General features: G+C 62.9%; 1 protein-coding gene across 2 annotated transcripts; it reads left to right on the forward strand.

Moving 5' to 3' along the window:
• Positions 1-10,578: 10,578 nt before the first annotated feature.
• On the forward strand, positions 10,579-15,387 carry CUNH19orf12 (chromosome unknown C19orf12 homolog). Of its 2 annotated transcripts, none has more exons than XM_016155129.2 (3): positions 10,579-10,697; positions 12,372-12,539; positions 13,309-15,387. In XM_016155129.2, exons 2-3 carry the CDS (start codon positions 12,380-12,382, stop codon positions 13,572-13,574), a joined length of 426 nt encoding a protein of 141 aa, XP_016010615.2. In that variant the 5' UTR covers positions 10,579-10,697; positions 12,372-12,379; the 3' UTR covers positions 13,575-15,387. The 2 variants fall into 2 exon arrangements, with proteins under 2 accessions (XP_016010615.2, XP_036087112.1); XM_036231219.1 differs by lacking the exon at positions 10,579-10,697 and adding an exon at positions 10,766-11,961.
• Positions 15,388-18,595: the final 3,208 nt, after the last annotated feature.

The following is an 18,595-nucleotide window of genomic DNA, read 5'->3' on the forward strand; positions in this document are numbered from 1 at the left end:
CTGGGCCACCAGCAGCCCCGCCTGACACTGTCCTCTGCGGCCGTGTGCGGGAGGGGCGAAGAGCCGTAGCTCAGGAAGGCGGGCCTGGCTCCCGGTGTCAGCCCCCTGAGAGTGGTCAAATCACTCGTGCGCCCCGAGGTGCCAGCCCAGGTCTCAACACTGATTTCTGCCCCGGGACGCGCTGGGTCGTGTGACGGGCGCCGGTCGGGTGAGCGGCCGCGAGCCGCAGCTGACGCGCTGTGTGTAAACCGGCGTGTGATGAGGACTCGTACTTGGCACGGGTTAGTGAGTGGGGGCAGGGCCCGCAGCTGCACGTGGCCCCCGTGACAGCCACGCCTAACCACTCCATGGGGCGTCCGTCCCTCCTTCCATTGGGCTGGTGGGGCGCACGGGGGCTCTAAAGTGGAGAGTGTCCAGGTGGCCTGGGATGGGGCGCAGGCCTGGCGAACGCCAGGGCTCGTGGCTGAGGACACGGGGGACTGTGGCTAGGGCCTGGGCCGCGCGCTCCCCGGGTGAGCACGTCACACACAGACACTCTCCGCGTCTTTACTCCCGATATCTAACTCGCAGAGCTGGCAGAAAGGCTATAACAGATCCCCCCAAACATCCGTTTGCCTTACCATTTATCTACTTCGATCTGAGACGCAGAACGTGATGGGCGCCCTAGGTAAATCAAGCATTTCCTGTCTTCCGAAATGGGTTTGCAAACGCTTATTTCACGCCATTACCGTTTTTCTGTTTCTAACAGTAAATCAAAAAAGTATCGCCCATTCACCCGCTTTAAAAGTAATGCCTTTCTTATGCATAATTACGCACACCCAGTGGAGATCTGTGTGAGCGTGCTGTAAATCTACTCCCTTAAAAGGTCCCCTTAAGTACATCGGTGACATAAATTGGTGCAGAGCAAATTTATTTATTTAATAGGTTTATTCTTTTAACTGGCCCGATAACCGTTACTGTTCACGGTTTGGTTTGGGGGGAGGAGGGAGTCCTTACTAATTTATCTGATTTATTTCTGTGGCAGATATTTATGTAAAAGGTTCCTCTGGAAATGAGGGAGCGTGATCTATTGGTTCAGCGGGTTTCTTCTTAGCTGTCCTCCGGGCAGTCCACGCGGTGCTCACGGGAGCCAGGGGCACCCCGCAAACAGCCAAAGGGGTGGGGGGAGGCGCGGCGGACGAGGGAGCGGATTTTGGAAGGCTGTATTTGGACAAAACTTTTTCTAAATGCTCAAATAAAGGGGCACGTGTCATAAAACTGAAAGCATTAGAAAAGGAAGGAAGGAAGGAAGGAAGGAAGGAAGGAAGGAAGGAAGGAAGGAAGGAAGGAAGGAAGGAAGGATCTCAGCAATGACATCTCCAGAACGTTTTGGCAAATTGAGATAGACGGGAACCAGCTACTCGGGCTGCGTGAACTCGTTCGCGGTTGTGTGACTCGTTCGTGCGTCCCGCTGGTGCTGAGGGAAGGCACGCAGGCCCAGCTGGTGGCGGCGAGGGAGAGAAATGCTGAATTTTTAGCAGTTCAGGTTTATTTTTAGGCATTTAAGGGTATCTTTAGCTTCCCAGTAAATGAGTCCATCAGAAGGCCGTATATGAAATAATCGGAAAGTGAAAATATGGAACAGAAATCCGAGAAACAGAAATTTTGCCCCCTGACCAAACTGCGCAGCACCGGCCCCCTCCCACCTGGCGCAGGTGAGCTCGTTCCCCCGGCCAGGACCCCAGACCCGCCCGGAGGAGGGTGCAGGGGCAGCCGGGGCCCTAGGCATGCAGCTCACTCCATCCTGCCTGAGGGGCAGTGGCCCTGGACTGGAGGCCGGACAGCAGTGACCTTCTGGGAGCTGGGGGTGGGGCTGAGGGTGGCGTGGGCGATGAGGGTGCTGTGGCCTTGGACCTAGCCCGGGCGGCAGCGGTCGGGTTGGCCTTGCTCCCTGGGGAGGGAGGGCTGAGTCCGCTGGAGTCTCTGGACTCCGCAGGGACTTGGGAGGTCCCGAGGCCCGCCCCGGAGGCTCCAGGGCAGGGACTGTCCCCAGTGGCCTGATTTCTCATCCCTGAGCAGAGCCCTGCAGCCTCTGGGATGGGCCCCTCTCTGCCTCTGATGCCCCCGTGTGGCCTGGCCCAGCTGCCCTGTCTGTGGAGCTGCCCCCAGGTCCTTAACCCGACCTCCGACATCCGTGCCCACGGCGCCGCCCAGACGGCACCCGCCTGTCTCCCCCACCCAGGGTCCCCCGTCCCTGGGCCTCTGTGCAGGATTCAGAGCAGCTTCAGGACCCTGTGCCGTGAGTGGGGGCCCGCCTCCCGGGGGAGCAGCGCACTCAGCCGGGGACTTCAGAGGACACAGCTGTGGGTGCCGTGAGGTGGGCCCAGTGGGTACCTGCCGTCAGGGGTGGGCCGGCTTTGCAGTGGAGGGTCCCCTCTCAGGTACAACAGGCGGGTCCTCCCCCGCACAGCGAGCTCGGGCAGCGGGCGGAGGAGGGGGTGGGGCGCACGTGTTGACAAATGCGCTGGGAAGGCAATGCCTTGCGGATCGCCTGACCCCGGCCTTCCCGCCAGCCCAGCGACTCTCACCCGCCAGACCAGTCCTGCGCTCCACGCCTCGCTGGGCCCTCTGACCGCGGAGGCCGCCGACCCGGCACCTCCACCCCACCTGCCGCCCCTACCCGGGCGTCACCCCGAGGCCCCTCCTCCCACCCCGTCCCCCACCACCTTGCGGAGCATGCCCCTCCCGTGTGCCCGGCCACCCTCTGCCACTGCGCTCCAAGCCACTGTCACTTCTCAGGGGCCGGGCCGGGACCTTGGTCCAGTCCTTTCCACCAGCCCGGCGACCGCAGTAACGAGCCACAGGCTGGCGGCTCACACCGCGGACCAGCAGGAGCCATGCGCGTGGGCCCGGGCGAGGGGTGAGGGCCCCCGTCTCGCTGAGCCCTGTAGGGAGGGGGGGACTGGTGGTGGCTGGTGTCTCCTCCTCCTCAGGGCGCTGACCCCATCATGGGGGCTCCACCCTTGTGTCCTCATCTGACCCTCCCAAAGGCCCACTCCTAAAACCGTCAGGTAGGCATTAGGCCTTCGGGGTGTGAATTTGGGGGACACAAAGTTCTGTTCGTCCGCCGTTCATCCGTATTCACCTCCCCCCCACCCCCCACCAGGTCCTGGGTGCTCCTGCTGAGCCCAGCCAAAGTTAAGGGGCGTGGAGAGAGGAGGCCTCACCCCCTCTCCCCCTCCCCTCTCCCGCATCTCAGGCCACCACAGCTGACAGCTGACCCCTCACAGCACTTCTGCAGGACCCCCCTCAGCAGTTAGGTGGGCAAGGCGGTCACCCCGAGGATGGGAGCCAGCACCAACCACCCCAGTGCGTGGGTGGCAGTTCCATGTCCGGTGTGGCCGCGGTGACAGAGGTCAGGCTATGGGCCCCGCCTCTTACTAAGGACAGCACCGTGCCGCAAGCATGTCGTCTGCTGTGGCCCCAGGGTGCGGGGGTCAGAGCCCAGTGAGCACGCGCCGCGCCGTGACGCACGCGCACGCGCAGCCTGCAGGCGCCGGCGGACCATCCGGGGACTCTCAGCTAGGGGGCAGGCGGGGACGCCAAGGGAGTCCCTGTCCTGCCACGAGGGCCCCGCGGGCATGGGCCCCGGCTGCCCACTGGCCTCAGGTCGCCCCGGTACTGGCGTCTCCTTCCCGTGTCCCTTCCTGTGGTGGCCCCGCTCCTGGGATCCCCTCTCCACGAGCCACCTGTGCCCACGCCCCGTGCTCGGGCTCTGCTTTTCGGGAGGGCCTGGGCTGACAGTGTCTGCAGACCCCGGCGCCCCTGGAGAAGGGCCGCAGGGCACGCGGGGGTTCCTGCCGGTGCCAGCGAAGCCATGCGGACGCGAGTGCTTGGTACTTGGCGTCTGCCGCGCAGACCGGGGTCTGCAGCCTACAGGCGTGTCATCACGGGGCGCAGAAACGCCTCACACGGGGCCTGTGGGACAACGCCGCACGGCGGGAAGGGCGAAGCCGCGGGGGACCGTCCCCGTGCGGCTCCACGCGGTCACCGGGCGGACCGAGCCGGGCGCCGCGCGTCCCGGTTCCCTGGCCTCTGGCGCCCCCTGGTGGCGTCTTCCGCTCGCGCCGCAGCCCAGCCGCGCAGCCACATCCCGCCCCGGCGCGCGGACGCGGGTTCCGCGCGAGGTTCTCTCGCTGCTTTGTCTCCCCGGAGACGTCGTCGGAGTTCGGGTCTCTGGGGCACGAGTCTATGCCACCTCTGCGTCTGGAATAAAGTGTCCCGTTTATGCTTCGCTCGTTCCTCCAGCAAATAAGCGTCGAGTATCGTGTGGTCGGTCGAGGACGCCACACTTCATTTGAACGTGCACAGATGTCCACAGGTGCACGGTGAAGGAGGATGCCAGACCGGCGCCCCAACAGGTGTGCGCAGGGGGACAGGTGCCACCGCGTGCCTCAGGGCCACCTCCGAGTCCAGTGCCCTGTGTGGCTCGGCAGCAGACCTGGGCCGCGCGGTGTCTTTGCAGCCAGTCCCACGGCGACCCCGTGCGTCCGCGCAGTGTGAGGCGCACCGTCCTAGCGGACGCCTTGGCGGCGGCCGGGCTCGTGGAGGACGGCTTCAGCACCCGGCTGTGCGGCCGGTAGCTCACACGCGTGAGAAGACGCCATGTTTTAGTGCCTTTCTGAAAGGGAGCTTTGAGGGCCAGAGTCTGATTCTAAGTGCTGGGAACAAAAAGCACACGTGATTTTAGCTCCAGACTCTGCAGAGGATGAAAGGAGACGTTAGGCTTCTGTCCGAGACGCCGCACATCGCTCGCGGCTGGGACGCAGCCTCCCTGAGACGCAGCTCTGAGAACAGACGTCGGCAGAACGTGCTGTCGTCCCCACGCGGACAACAAAGTGTTCCGCGAAGCCGCGATGTGTCACCTGCCAACGCATCCTGGAAGAGACTTCAGACGCGTCTTCTCAGGGCGTTCTCTGTTTTCACCAGCAGTCTGTGGGCACGTCTGCATATGTCTATGTAGCGCAGGGATGAAAAATTACTATTTTTTTTAAAAAGCAGAAAATGTCCATAAGCGCCCCAGTCAAGCGGAAGGGGGTGTTCGTCATTCATTACGGAAGGGGAGCGAACCCGTATACTGGCTGCTTCCCCCCCATGTGGAGCAGGGTGGGCACCCAGCCCCCAACCTGTGCCCACCGGTTCAGCACCTGGGACCCCCATCAGACTGGACAGGACGAGCATCACATTGACACTGGCTGCGGGAGGGGAGTCCGGGAGAGTGTGGGGGGCAGTCGAGGCTGGCCCGCCGGGAGGACAGGAGCAAGAGGTCCCATGAAAGGGGCCGACCGGGCGCCACTGTTCCTTCTCGGGCCACTCGACGGGTCACGGTGTTACACTGACCCTCTCTGGCCTCTGCGGACCTTTCGGTCCGCTGGTGGCACCAAGCACCTTGGGCTGGAGATGCCCTGGCCGGGCCAGGCGAGCTGAGCAGAGAGGACGGGACGCCGGGGCTGAGGACGGAGGCCGAGAGCGGAACCAGGAGGCGGCTCCGGGCCTCGCTCAGGAGGGACAGAGTCTGCTGTCCCGTCCCTGCACCTGCCCGGAGCGGACGCCCCAGGGACGAAGGGAGGAGGTCTTCTTCCGCGACCAACGCAGAAAACAGGCCGTCATTCACCTCTCTGGCTGAGACGGTCCACAGACGACTTGATGAGAACCAACTAGAAAGATCCGGCCCCCGTCCTCACCTCTTCTCCCCCCGGCGGGGCTGCTGGTGGGGACAGGGCTCTACCTGGTCACGCCATGCTTGATTCCATGACCTCCACTGTCGCCCTCACCAATGCTACTTATTCCTTCTTAAAATAAGGTCGTCAACTTCACCTACTACAGGATTCTAGGGACAGCTCTTCAGCAATAACAATGGAAGCTGTGCGGTGCTATGGGCTGAACTGCGTGCCCCCCAAATTCACACGCCGAAGCCCCCGCAGCAAGGCGGTGGCCACCTGCAAGCCAAGAGAAGGGCTTCAGAATGAAGCCACCCCTGTAGCACGCTGACCTTGGACTTACAGCCTCCGGAACGGCTGGGAGCCCGAGCCGTGGGGTTTGCTGGTGCAGCCCGAGCGGCCAATACGGGCGGATGCGGACAGGACGGCCCAGATGACGTGGCTGAGAATCGTGTGCGCCGCACGCTGACCACACACACGCACCCCCTGGGGTGGCCGTGCGGCACAGCACGTGCCGCAGAAACACCTCGCCTTTGAGCCGAACCCCACCCGGAGCAAAGTTCACGCCCCCCCAAACCGCCCCCCAAAATCCTAAGCAGCATGAAAGTACAAACTTCTCGGGAGAAGAATTTCCACCCTGCGAGCAATTTGGAATAAAAAGTTCGGCATCGTAATAGTGACTCTCCCATGTTTTTCTGTAATAAAACATCTACTACGACAGATACGGAAACACGACAGAAGTCCCGTCGTCCCGGGCCCCGGGTTGCGACTGAAGCAAGATAATTATAGAAACACTCGCCTGAGAAGGCGTGCTCAGCGGAACCACGGAGAACCGTGGCTGGAAACAGGTCCTGCGGGCACAGGACGCGGCCGGGAGAGCTCGGAGGAGGCTGAGGGGGGCCGAGGGAGAGCCTCGCGGCAGCGTCACCTTGCAGAGCCCCTCGGGGCCGCCTGGGACTGGTCCCCGGCAACCTGTCCGACTCCGAGTCCCACGCATCGCTCGGAACCCTAAACGTCAACAGACTCGGAACTAGGGCGGCTGCGCCGGTGCTGATGCTCAGCGCGCCCCGCCCCGCGCAGGGCCCCCCTGGCCCCAGGTCGTGGGGAGCGGGGAGCTCATCTCGTTCTGTAGCTGGGGGAGCAGGGGCCCGGGGTCCACGTGGGAGCTGCGTGTGCTCTGCAGGCACCGTTTTTACTCAGCTTGTCATTTCCTTGATGTGGCTCTGGGGAAACTGATGAAAATTACACAGCAGGAGGGCGCCACGGGCCCGAGAGCCGTCCCTCGCCGCCGCTGCTGACACGCAGTGTTCCGCCCTGGGGACCTTGGCACGTGACAGCTGGGAACCGGCAGGACACTCGCACGGCTCTGATCCGGCCGAGGGACGCAGGGGGCGCGCGGGGACGCCGACGGCAACGGCGAGGACAGCGCACGCTCGGCACCACGGCAAACACGCAGAGCGAGGCTGAGTGACGGCCGAGGGGACCTGATAACCGTCTACAAATATTTGAAGGACGTAAACAGCAGGGAAGACGGTGAATTAATTATTTAGAAGAACAGCGATGCAGCCCGGGACGAGCTCATTACCGGTCCCAAAGCCACCGCGTCCCTCAACGACTTTTCAGAAGCAAGCTCTCCCAAGGCCAAAGGCGGATAGGTGGCTGGACGGTCCCCGCGCCTGACTCTGACCCAGGCTGCTTCTGTCGGGCGAGCTCAGGTGACGCAGCTGGCCCTCGGGGGATGCCTGGGGTCAGGGGCAGAATCACGTTGCCTCAAAAGACTGTGGCTCCACCTCAGAGGTGATTTAAGATAAAAAGGACACCGACCGTGACACTCAGCTTCTGAAATGGTCCCAGTTTGCTGTGTGCAGGGTTTCTGTGTGTGTGGCCTGCCCCTGGGGCCACCCAGCGGGGTCCGGGTGGGTTTCCGCTGAAGTCACGTAAGTAGCAGCAGGCTCACTCAGCCTCTGGAAAAGGGAGGACAGGGTCTGGCCTCAGGGGACACGCCTGGCTCTGGCTCCAGCTGGCTCTGTGAGCACAAGCTAGCGCACTCAGGGGAACCCCGGGGCCCACCGGGAATGGGGCCCACGGGGAAGGGGGGGCTGGGTTGCCTGCCCTCCGGCCCCTGAGGCTCACATCGGGACCTCGCAGATGCTCCTCGTTTTCACACTGTGCGATGCAAACGAGAATGGCTTAGATGCCACACACTGCTGTATTCCCTCCGCAGACAGCGCTGCGAGGCGCAGAGAAACCGCACGGCCTCCCCAAGGCCGCGACGGGCGCGCGGGCCGCACGCTGACCAGCGCCATCACCGCCCAGGACAGCTGCACGGCACACCCCTGCCAGCGCGCGGCGTGGTCCGGCATTCCACGGGCGGGCCCCAGGGTGCTGCTCCCTGACGTCGTCCGGGTCACAGCGAGGGCCCAGCCGCTGAGTGCCGGAGGTCCGCGACGCCCTGCAGCTCGCCTCTCGCCCGCCCCCTCGAGGTTCCTTCCCCTCCCAGCATCTCTGTCCTCTGGGTCCTCGCCTTCTGTGCCCAGGGGAGGAGTGAGCTGAGTGTCACTCAACGCACCACCAGGGGGACCCGCCCGCGGAGAAGGGGGAACCCTGCCCAGGACACCCCAGCGAGCTGGGCCACTGCGGACCCGCTTCACTTGCACACGCGGGTCTCGCACACCGGGCGAACGCCGCCGTCGAGGAACGCGTGGGGTGACTTCGCTGTGGCCGGGCGCCCCAGTCGTGCTGTAGGCCCCTCTCACGGGGGGGACGGAGGGAAAGCGAGTCACGACGCGGTGACGCAGGGCGCAGACTGTCAGCCGCGTCAGGCGCCCCAGTGACGGCGGCCTGCCACCCGGCGCGGCGCCTGTGCCACGGTTTGCCGGGGCGCAGCGCTCACATTCCGTGTTCCCTCTCTCACACACTCACACTCACACACTCACATACTCACACACTCACACTCACACACACGATAACATAACAAAGGGGGCGGAGGTCCTGTATTTACAGCCCTGACGGTGGTGACATTTCACTGCTGTAACCTCATCCTCCGGCCCACCGAGTTGTATGTTAACTATGTACAGCTTTTCGTGTCGGTCACACCTCGGCGAACGGTTAAAATCTACACACGTGTAGTCATGTGTCGCTTAGTGACGAGGACACGTGCTGAGAACTGCATTGTTAGGTGACGCTGCCTAACACTGCAGCGCACTTACACACACCTGGAAGGCCTAGCCCGCCGAGCAGCTGGGCTCTGTGGTATGGCCAGGGCGCCACGCCTGGGCCCTGTGGGACAGCCCGGCGCTCCGGGGCCACCAGCCCAGGTGGCGCGTCACTGCGCTGAATGCCGTAGGCGGCCGTAAGCCAGTGGGAAGGGTCTGCGCATCTAAACGTAGGACAGGTGCAGAAAAACACGGCACGAAAGGTAAAAACAGCCGCCTGCTTGGGGCGCGTTCCGTGAACGGAGCCTGCAGGACTGGAGGCCGCCCGGGGGAGGCAGTCAGGGGTTGGGGGACGTGAAGGCCGGGCCATGACACTACTGGAGACTCTGCAAACACTGGATACCAGCGTCACCACAAACACACTGAGGCACGAGGTTACGGTGGCTGTGGTGTCACAGGTGACGGGAACTTTTCTGCTCCGCTGCAGTCCCATGGGGCCATGGTCACACATGCGGCCTGTTGCTGACTGAAACGTCCTTATGTGGCCCTGACAGTATATATATCCAAAGTGCTTTACCACCCCCAAAATAAAAAGTATCAAAATGACTCTGGCAACGTCACACGGCCCACCCTCTGGGTGCCCACAGCACCCTGGGAAGCGAGGCAGAGTGCTAGTTACGAGCAAGGGCTTCAGGGCCAGGGGGCCCCAGGCTGGAGCCTGCATCCTGACCCTCTCGACGGGTGTCCCTGGGCAGGCCTTGGTGGCTCTGTTCCCCTATCTGTAATGTGGCAATGACGATCGTGCTCGCTTTGCAGGACTGCTATCGTGATTAATTGCAACAGTCCATGGAAAGCCCTAGAAGCCTGTCTCAGGTTGGCGAAGGCTCAAGGCCAGCCCTCGTGTGTGCGTGTGCGCACGCGCGCGCGTGTGTTTGGGGGGTTCTGCATACGCCCCTCTCCCTCCATATGTGCAGGGTCCACATCCCACATTCAACCAGCCAGAGACGGAGAATAGTCTTAAAAAATTTAACATTGGGGCCTGCCCTATATAGTTCGTTAGGCTAAACTGGCCTCTGAACTGACCCGGGACAGACAACTTTTCTTGTCATTATTTCCTAAACGACACAGCGTGGCGAACATTTATTTACACAGCATTTACTTCGTGCTCCGTATCGTAAGTTATCTAGATAGGACTAAAGCCTACAGGTGTGCTTGCAGGTCACAGGTCACACTAATACACCCTCTTTCATATGAGGGACCAGAGCAGTACGGTGTGTCGGCGATCCTATTACCCACCCCTCCTCCTCCTATTACCCACCCCTCCTCCGTGCCCTTTGCGCCCTCCCGGAAGGCTCCCCAAACTCCCCCGTGTCCCGGTACCCTGGCAGTAAAGGCTGCCCTTGGCCTCCCCCCCCCACCAGAGGCCCAGGGGCGGGCCGGGGCCCAGCTGCGTAGGACTATGGCGACAGGGTCACCAAGTAGTAATTTAGCTGCGTTACCGCCCAAGGCCCTGCGCGCGCTCAGGGGAGGGAGTCGGAGACGCGGAGCGCAGACTAAAGGGAGGGAGGGTCTCCCATGGGCGGGGGGGGGGGTTAGGGCGCCCTGCCCGGGGTCAGCCCGAGGGGCGGAGCGGCGGCGGGGCCCCCAGGGCCAGTCCCGCTGCGCCCCGCTTGGTATTGACCCGCTTGGGATGACCCGGAAGGTCCCAGCGCCCGGAGCCGGAAGACGAGAGGGCGGGGCCTGAGCGCTGGGCGGCCGCCGGCCCGGCGACCCTCGCCCGGGACGGCCCAGTGTCCCCGCGCGGACGCGCCAGGGGCGGCGCGGCGACGGCCGCCTGCAGCAGGTGAGCGCCGGGCCGGCGGGGCGGGGCGGGGCGGGCGCGGTCGCGGGCGGACGCGGGGAGCGCACGCATCTTCCCGGCGACAACGCAGGACGCCGAGGGCGAAGTCGGGCCGGAAGGAGGCGGGAGCGCGCAGCTCGGGTGGGGCCCGGGCCGCTGCCGCCCTCGGCAACCGGGGTGCGTGTGACCTTCACGGTGACGTGCTAGGCCGCTGTCAAGTAAGCCAGGTGGCGTCCTAGCGGGATACCTGCCCAAGTCCGCACACCTGGCCTGGCCCTGTGGGAAGAGGCTCAGGGCGCTGGTTTAGAGACGATCAGGAAGGGATGGTAACAAGTTAGGAGCCGAGCTCAGTGTGGGTGGGGGCTGGTAGCCCCTTTAGTCTGTAAAGAAGGGGCGGGGTACCTTGAGAGGTGCAGAGTGACCTGCCACGTGGGTAGCAGGTAAGGAGCCCTCTGCGGAGCCCATGGAGGGAGCAGCACCTGCTCGGCGCCCCCCAGGGCGGCTGCTGGAAGGCAGGCCCACCGCGCCTGGCTCTCCGGGTGTTTCAGGAGTTGTGATCTGAGGTCTATGTGACATTTCCTGATTTTTAAATACTAGCGACTGACCTAAAAAGAAAAGGTCTTTCAAAGTGCGATGCGACTTTGGGATCAATAGTAGTTATTTGGGAAGCACTGACTCAGGCAGAAGCCCAGACAGTGTCCAACGGGGCACAGAGGCCGGGGCATGGATGACAAGGCCGGCATGTTTCCATGTGTCACTCTCAACTGAAAAGGGGAGCCCTGGGACGGAAGGGCCCCCCAGCCGCGGCTCCAGCCAAAGCCGGAGGAAGCCCCGCTCCCGGCCCTTTGATTCTACTTCCCAGCCCTGCGGTGTGGGGGTAACCACCCCCCATGCCCCCGCTTCTCCCGACCCTGAGCAGAGCCTGGCCCCGCCCTGACCCTCGCCTGCCATTTCTCTGCCAGCCAGAGTGGCAAACAGTGTCCTGACCCTAGAGCACTGTGTTGCCATCACTGTTCCAAAGTCCAGTCTACCCTGGCCACTGCCCCGTCCCGTCCCAGGAGAAATGGCTGAGTCTGGGAGTGGCGGCTCTTAGAAGCCGGGGTCTTAGTAACAGAGCTTTCGGCTAGAGCCATCACGTCTGCGACCGGCAGGGTCCCCGACATGCCAGGCACTGCACCCCGCTCACCCCTCCCCAGAACCCAGCCTGAGGGTGCTTCACCTCTGCCTCACGCTGCAGACCCTGGCACAGCTCAGGGTCACATGGCAGGTGAGTGTGGCCGTGAGGCCGCGCGGTGGCCGGGTCCCGTGCTTCCCTCCCCCTGGCTGGGCCCGAGCCCAGGTGCCTGTCACACAAGAGGACACGAGTCTGCCAGGCTTTGCGCACCAAGGTGGCCTGAGCCAGTGGGCCGGCCGCGGGTGCCGGGGGCAGACGCCGGAGACGGCGCACGTGGTGGCTCAGATCGGAGCTCGCTCGGGGGGCAGACGCCTTTCACACACTCTGCTGACGCCGGGCTTGTAGCTAAACAGCCCGCTTTCTGGGTGGCAAGGACCTCGTCCCCTGACCGGGTGCTGTCACACGCACGCCACACTGCGGTGCTCTCCGAAAGCGAGGACGCGTGGCCTTTGGGTGACGCAGCCTCATACTCACGATTCTCCCTGTGAAACGCTTGTCCCGAGGCCCCGGGATGCCCGTCAGGACAGAGGAAGTCATCAAGCTGCTCTGCTCCATATCCGAGGAGAAGAAGATGAAGGCGGCCGTCAAGCGCTCGGGGAGGGGCGCCCTGGTCACGGGGACCGTGGCCTTCGTCGGCGGCTTGGTCGGTGGCCCGCCGGGAATAGCCGTCGGTAAGTGCCAGTGCCTGGCGGGGTCCCCAGAGACCTGGTCGGAGTCTCCGTCCGCGTGAGGGGCTGTTGCGCAGAGGCTGCTTCTGCGAGACGATCTTGTCCTGCGAGGGGCCCCGGCTTCCGTGTGACCATCTCAGACGTGCAGGGCTCTCTGGAAATAGCCGCTGTGCCACAGAGTCCTGGAGGGCGCCTTTGCCTCAGGGATGTGTCCTGGAGTCTGGCAATCTGGGGGGGTCTCCTCAGTCCCCTGGTCTCGGCTGCCGCTGCTTTTTCCGGGTGATGGTTTTGAGGGCTTGTCTGGGCCTTTCCCTGCTGAGACAGGGTACAGGTCCTTGCAAAGGTCACCGTGGGGGTGACGAGCCCTTGCCATGGTGCCCTGTCCGGGCCTGGTGACATCCACAGACCTCCCTGGTGGTGTTCGCTGTCATAACCTGGTCAAGGCCGTGTTGGCCACCATCAAGTTCCCGTCACCCCTTTCTAGGCGCTGAGCCTCTGAAGTGGGCACTGAGCCCCACCGACACTCAAAAGTCAGGAGCCCTGTGAGACATACAAATCTGGGGCTCTGCGTGGCATTGGGTAGCCACGGCCCCTTTAGCTGGGGACCCCGCTCTCCAGGCCCACTCAGCCCCTGTCACCCCTCCCGGTTACCTGCCTGGCGATCGGCTGGTGAACGTGCCCCCTCGTCGTGACGGGGACTCGCGCCCAGCGAGCACCCGCGGCCGCCCCTTCTGCACCGGCCCCACTAACGGCAGCCTCCCTCGCGTTCCAGGGGGCGCCCTCGGGGGCCTGCTAGGCTCCTGGATGACCAGTGGGCAGTTTAAGCCCGTCCCGCAGATCCTGATGGAGCTGCCGCCAGCCGAGCAGCAGAAGCTGTTTCACGAGGTCACGGCCATCGTCAGGCACCTGGACTGGACGGACGTCGTGCAGCTGACGGCGCTGGTCATGGGCAGCGAGGCCCTGCAGAAGCAGCTGCTGGCCATGCTGGCGAACTACGTCACCAAGGAGCTTCGGGCCGAGGTGCGGTACGAGGACTAGGCCCCAGGCGCGGGGCTCCCGCAGGGGCCGGGAGTTGGGGGGCCGCGCGTCGTCGCCCGTTTCCTGGAGCCGAGCGGCGCGCCCCGCGGAACGGATCTCTGCGGCGCGGCGGCGTCACGCCGGTGCCGGAAGCCGCAGGCGCGGACGTCACGCAGCGCGGCCCCGCGCCCCGCGCCCCGCGCGCGCCGACCCCGCGGCGGCTGTTCTGAGCCCGCGCCCGCGGGAAGGTCGCCGCGGGCGCCTACGCATCTGGACGGTGACGGCTGTCCCCGGCCCGGGGACATGTTCGATGTTTGCCTCCCGAGAGGCCCCCTCCCGCCCAGTCACCCCCGCGTGTCCTCCGGGGGATGGAGGTACAGGCCAGTCGGTGCGTCCAGGCCCCCACGAGTTTTGCTTTTTAAATGAACTACTTGCGGTGAGAGGGACTGACCTTTCTGGACTGGTCAGGTCAGAGACCACCTCTCAGGACGGCTTCCGCCCTCGCGTTGTGTCCCCTGCGTTCACAGCCGCACCTGGCCTGCCCCAGCGCCCCACCCACCTCAGCCGGCCCTTCGCCCGCGTGCGTCCGCGGGGCATCTGCAAGCCGCTTGCTCCCAACGCCGGGAACTGGAGCGGGGGTGGGGGGCGTCCACTGTGAGGCCTTAAACAAGGCGAGAAGGCTGTGACCCCAGTGCCAGCCCTGTCCTTCCAGCTGCTTAGGCCGCCTGTGTGGTGTGCGCCTTGTCCCCGGCCCCCTCCAGCCACCACAGCGCCCAGGGTACGGGGTTTGGGGTGCTCTCCATGGACAGCAGCTTGCACCTCCGCGGGTGCAGCGGGCAGGGGGCTCCGCGTGCCTGAGGAGACCTTCAGGGGCCCCGAGCCCAGAGCTGGCCTGCAGCCGCCTGGTCTAGCCCAGGCCACACTTCTGAAGTCGACTGCGTGGCCTTGATCGTTCACGTGCCCTTTGAGTGAGGGGGGGCAGGGATGGTCCATTTAGATGATTCTCTGAACTCAGAGAAGGTGACTGGTGAGTTGGGGAGCCCCGCCCCCATTCATTACTCATGTGCTGGGCCCTGCTCTGCCAGGCCCAGGGGACACAGATGGTCCCAGCTCCAAGGTCCTATGCCAATGTCCACTGAAGCCCCTCCCCCAGCCAGCTTGCCTTTACCCTTGGGAAGACTCCCAGGAAGGAGACCAGGTTGGGGCTGGAGGCAGCAGGCCTTGCTGAGCTGTCACCCTGCTGAGCCCGGACCTGCGGGGACTGGCTGTGGGCTGAGGGCCTCTCAGCCCCTGCAGTTGTCCTGTTTGTATCTCAGTATTTTTTTTTTTTGTAAAAATCTCCATTTATTTATTCTTGAATAGGCCACACCAGCCAGGTACTAAACTCAGAGGACACCAGGAGGTACAAACATAAAAGGGGCTTCGTCTTACACTGACCCCTGCCCTGATGCAGCAGTGATCGACTTCTGGTCCATTAACTCTGTTTCTAGTCTTTTGAAAATGCTTCGTTTCCTTTTATTGGTCAGCATTTATTGATGAAAACTTAGAAAAATCCAGAAGAATGTAATGAAATAAAAACCACTACAAATTCTACCACTCAGAAGAAAACGCTGTTAGCGGTTTTGGTGTACTTCATGCAAACCTTTCAATGCCACGTGTGTGTGTGTTTGTGACACATGTGCATTCCTGAACACTTGTGCCAAGTTAGCATCAGTGATATACCTTACGGCCCTTGGAAATGTATGTGACAGCTGTAGGACACCCCATTGCACGTGGCTGTACCCCTATCGTGGTTCCTTTTGTGAGTTTCATTATTACAGTGCTGCTGGACATACCTGTGTTAATTTTCTGTTTGTATTTTGGCTTATGATCGACGGCCTTTAGGACTGACTCTTCAAGGTGCAGTTGCTGAGTTACAAGTACGTGGTATTGTGTTAAGGCTGTTGTTATATTCAGTCCGAGTTATTTCCAAAGAGGCAGCACCATCAACAATTTGTTCTCCCAGCAGCAGGGTTTGGGGGCCTCTCGCTGTGTCTTCACCAAGAAATAGAATGATAGTGACTTAAACCTTTTGCTACGTGATGGGGGATTGCCAATATCTCGGTTTGATTTGTTTTTCTCTGGATTATGGGGTTGACAAGGTCGGGGTGACCCCCTGGCAGTCACCTGCCCAGGCAGCTGCCTGCTGAGGGTCCCCAGGTCCCTGTGGCAGAGGCCCGGGGAGGGTGAGTGGGCCCTGCCTGTGGGCAAGGTGGCAGCACTGGGCGGAGGCGGGGGCTCCGGCGGGGTGTGGAGGCAGCCTTGCTAGGGGGACCCAGTGATCACAAAAGGGACCATCTGCTCCAGGCCGATTGTTAACTTGTTCCAGGTGCTGGTGTGATGGCGCCCAGTGAGATTTTTCTCAGGTAGACGGTGTATTTTTAGCTAGAATGAACTTTCCTTTTCTGGTTTTTTTTTTTTTTAGCTGTCTGGCATGGAAGTAAACGCAACTGGGGTGTGTTGCAATGTGGCAGGCTGGGGGACAGGGCCTGGCGGCCAGGAAGCTGGCCCCTTCCTCCCCAGGAGTTGCCGGGAGGGGCCATGTAATGGGCACATGGCCACCCCCTTTCTCCTTGTCCCTCTGAGCCAATAGCGCCTGCCCGGGCCACCAGCCAGGCCAGGATGCCCCTGTCTCCGGAGGACACTGCGTCGTCAATTCCCTGAGGGCAGGGCCTGGGCCCACCCCAGGCTGCGGCTCCTGCGACCCCTTTGCATATAAACCAGAATGGCTCTCAGTCCCGAACTGTCAACATAGGGCAGCTAAGGACCACTCAGGGACCGGACATCGGGGACGCGTCTCCGGTGTGTCGGGAGGAGATAAACAGCTCTATTAGCTGGAGAGGCTCCTCGTTTGGCATGATAACGGGGGTTCGGGGGCGTCATGCGGGCCTGGCTCACTGATGGCAGCCTCGGATCGTGGGGGACCCCAGATGCCGGCAGTGCGGGGAGCTGGGAGCATTATTCTAAACTGTTGAGGTTATGCCATTTATTTCGTTTTTGTGGGTTTCGAGGGAAGGACTTTATTCTCATCTGCAATTAAGCACATGCAAGGATAATGTCTAGGAGTATCTGTTACACACCAATTAATTAGTAAAGGTAAGTACGAACGATCAAACCCAAATCTAGCAGGGCTGTGTGAAAACACGGACACACACACACGTGCGCACACGCGCACACACACACACTGCAGATAGTCTTTCGGGAGAGATTTGAAGGAAAAAAGTCACAGGAACCGTAAAATTGTATATCCTTTCCAGCCAACAAATTTCACTTCAGGGGAAACATTACAATAAAATGATTCAAATGGAAAAATGATAAAGACGTTCACCGCACAGCCGTCTACGAGAGCGGGGAGCAGGGAGCAGCTCTGAGGCTGGTCACCGCGGGACACGGGTAACCCGAGTCCGTGAGCAGCACACGGCGGGTCCGCGGGATTCCAGGGAACGATTGCACGGTCTCTTGGCGACAGCCTCATCCCGGGGTGAACCGAGGCCCCGTCTCTCCCAAGTCGGGCTGCCCTGTCATGTGACTCGGCCACCCCTCCCCTGTCCAGAGCCAGGGCGTGGGCAGGTCGGGCACATCCAAGTGCTGGCTTCCCGGGGGCGGGGCATCCCGTGGGGGGTGACGGCCACTCCTGGGACTCCCTTCGCGGTCGCACTGCCACCACCGCACTCACGGCACTCCCGACGCAGGGCGTGTGGCGTGCGGCCCACACCGGGCTGGCTCTGTGCCGCCCGCCGGGTGTCCTGCCCTTCAGCTCCATCCTGACCCGAGGCTCGTGCAGGCCCCGGGATCAGCCCCGCAAGGCCGCCCCCACCTCAGATGCCAGCGACGAGTCCCAGTTGTCACCCATGCTTCAGCCTGACCAGCGACACATCGGGGTTCCCATGACCCCCCTCCTGGAATAGCTCACAGGACTTGGGGAGCTCCAGTCACTGGTTTATCGTAAGGGACGTGGCAGGACACGTATGAGCGGCCACATGGAGAGACACATGGGGCGGGGGATGTCGGGGGGGGGGCGCTCCTGCACCCTCCCCAGGTGCAGTATGGCCCTAGCACCTCCGCCTGGCGACAGGCAGGGCCTGACGGACGCATCGGCCCACCCCTCCGCGGAGGGTGGGGCGAGACGGCTCTCGCGGCCTTGCCCCTCACAAAGCGGCCACGAGGTGGGTGGACCCCGAATCTCTGCCCCGGATTGCAACCTCCCCTCTGCTGGGTTACAGGCCCTCCCTTGCCCTTTGTTACAGAGCTTCCGTCATGGCGGGTCACTGGCTCGCCCTCCAGCCCGGCTCCTTCCCTGGCAGACGGCGGCGCGGCAGGGCTCCCAGGCATCTTCCTGGGGCCCTCTAAGTGTTGTCTCAGAACACTCCTGTCACCCAGGACACTCCAGGGATCCAGGAGCTGAGCCAGCAGGGGGTGTGGACAGGGACCACTAGATACCGTTTGTGTGGTTTCACACCAGAGGCCACCCAGGTCCCACCCCCCAAACTCCTACCAGCAGCAGGCGGCCGGGGCTGGTGGGCAAATTGGTGTTTCAAGGCAGAACGGGATCATGGGGGGCCTGGGCCTGTCTGGGGGTGATGACCTGCTTCTGTGCCCCCAGGGCTGGGCTGCCGAGGCAAACCTACCTGCTCCGTGGTGGCACCTCAGGCCCCCTCTCTGTCCCTGAGTGCCTCTGCTGGACGCCTGGCCTCTGGGACCAGCTCCAGCGCAGGCCCAGTAAGCGGCCGGCCTGGCCCCTGGGGGAGAAGGGCTCCTCCTTCCTGGGCCAGGCCTGCGTCCCCAGGAGGCATGGTCCAGAGAGAAAGGAAGGCAATTTGAAAGCCTGGGCAGCCAGGGGGTGGTGTCCAGCAGGGCCCTGCTGACAAGGAACGGGCAGGACAGACGACGGGCCCCAGGCCCCCGAGGCGCCTCCCCTCCTGCTGGGGAGGCAGGCCCTGTTCTCCAGAATCCCTCCCTCTGGAGTAAGAGCGTCTGGCCGGGCCCCTGAGGACATGCTCCGA

This window comes from Rousettus aegyptiacus, unplaced genomic scaffold (genome assembly GCF_014176215.1).
Source record: "Rousettus aegyptiacus isolate mRouAeg1 unplaced genomic scaffold, mRouAeg1.p scaffold_m13_p_14, whole genome shotgun sequence".
Lineage (NCBI taxonomy): Eukaryota > Metazoa > Chordata > Mammalia > Chiroptera > Pteropodidae > Rousettus > Rousettus aegyptiacus.

Excerpts from the sequence above, each read along its gene's own strand:
- CUNH19orf12 (XM_036231219.1), top strand. The coding sequence starts at position 11,856 with ATGCCAGGCACTGCACCCCGCTCACCCCTCCCCAGAACCCAGCCTGAG. Across the intron at positions 11,962-12,371 it reads AGCTCAGGGTCACATGGCAG|GCCCCGGGATGCCCGTCAGG; the intron begins GTGAGTGTGGCC and ends GCTTGTCCCGAG. Across the intron at positions 12,540-13,308 it reads CCCGCCGGGAATAGCCGTCG|GGGGCGCCCTCGGGGGCCTG; the intron begins GTAAGTGCCAGT and ends CTCGCGTTCCAG.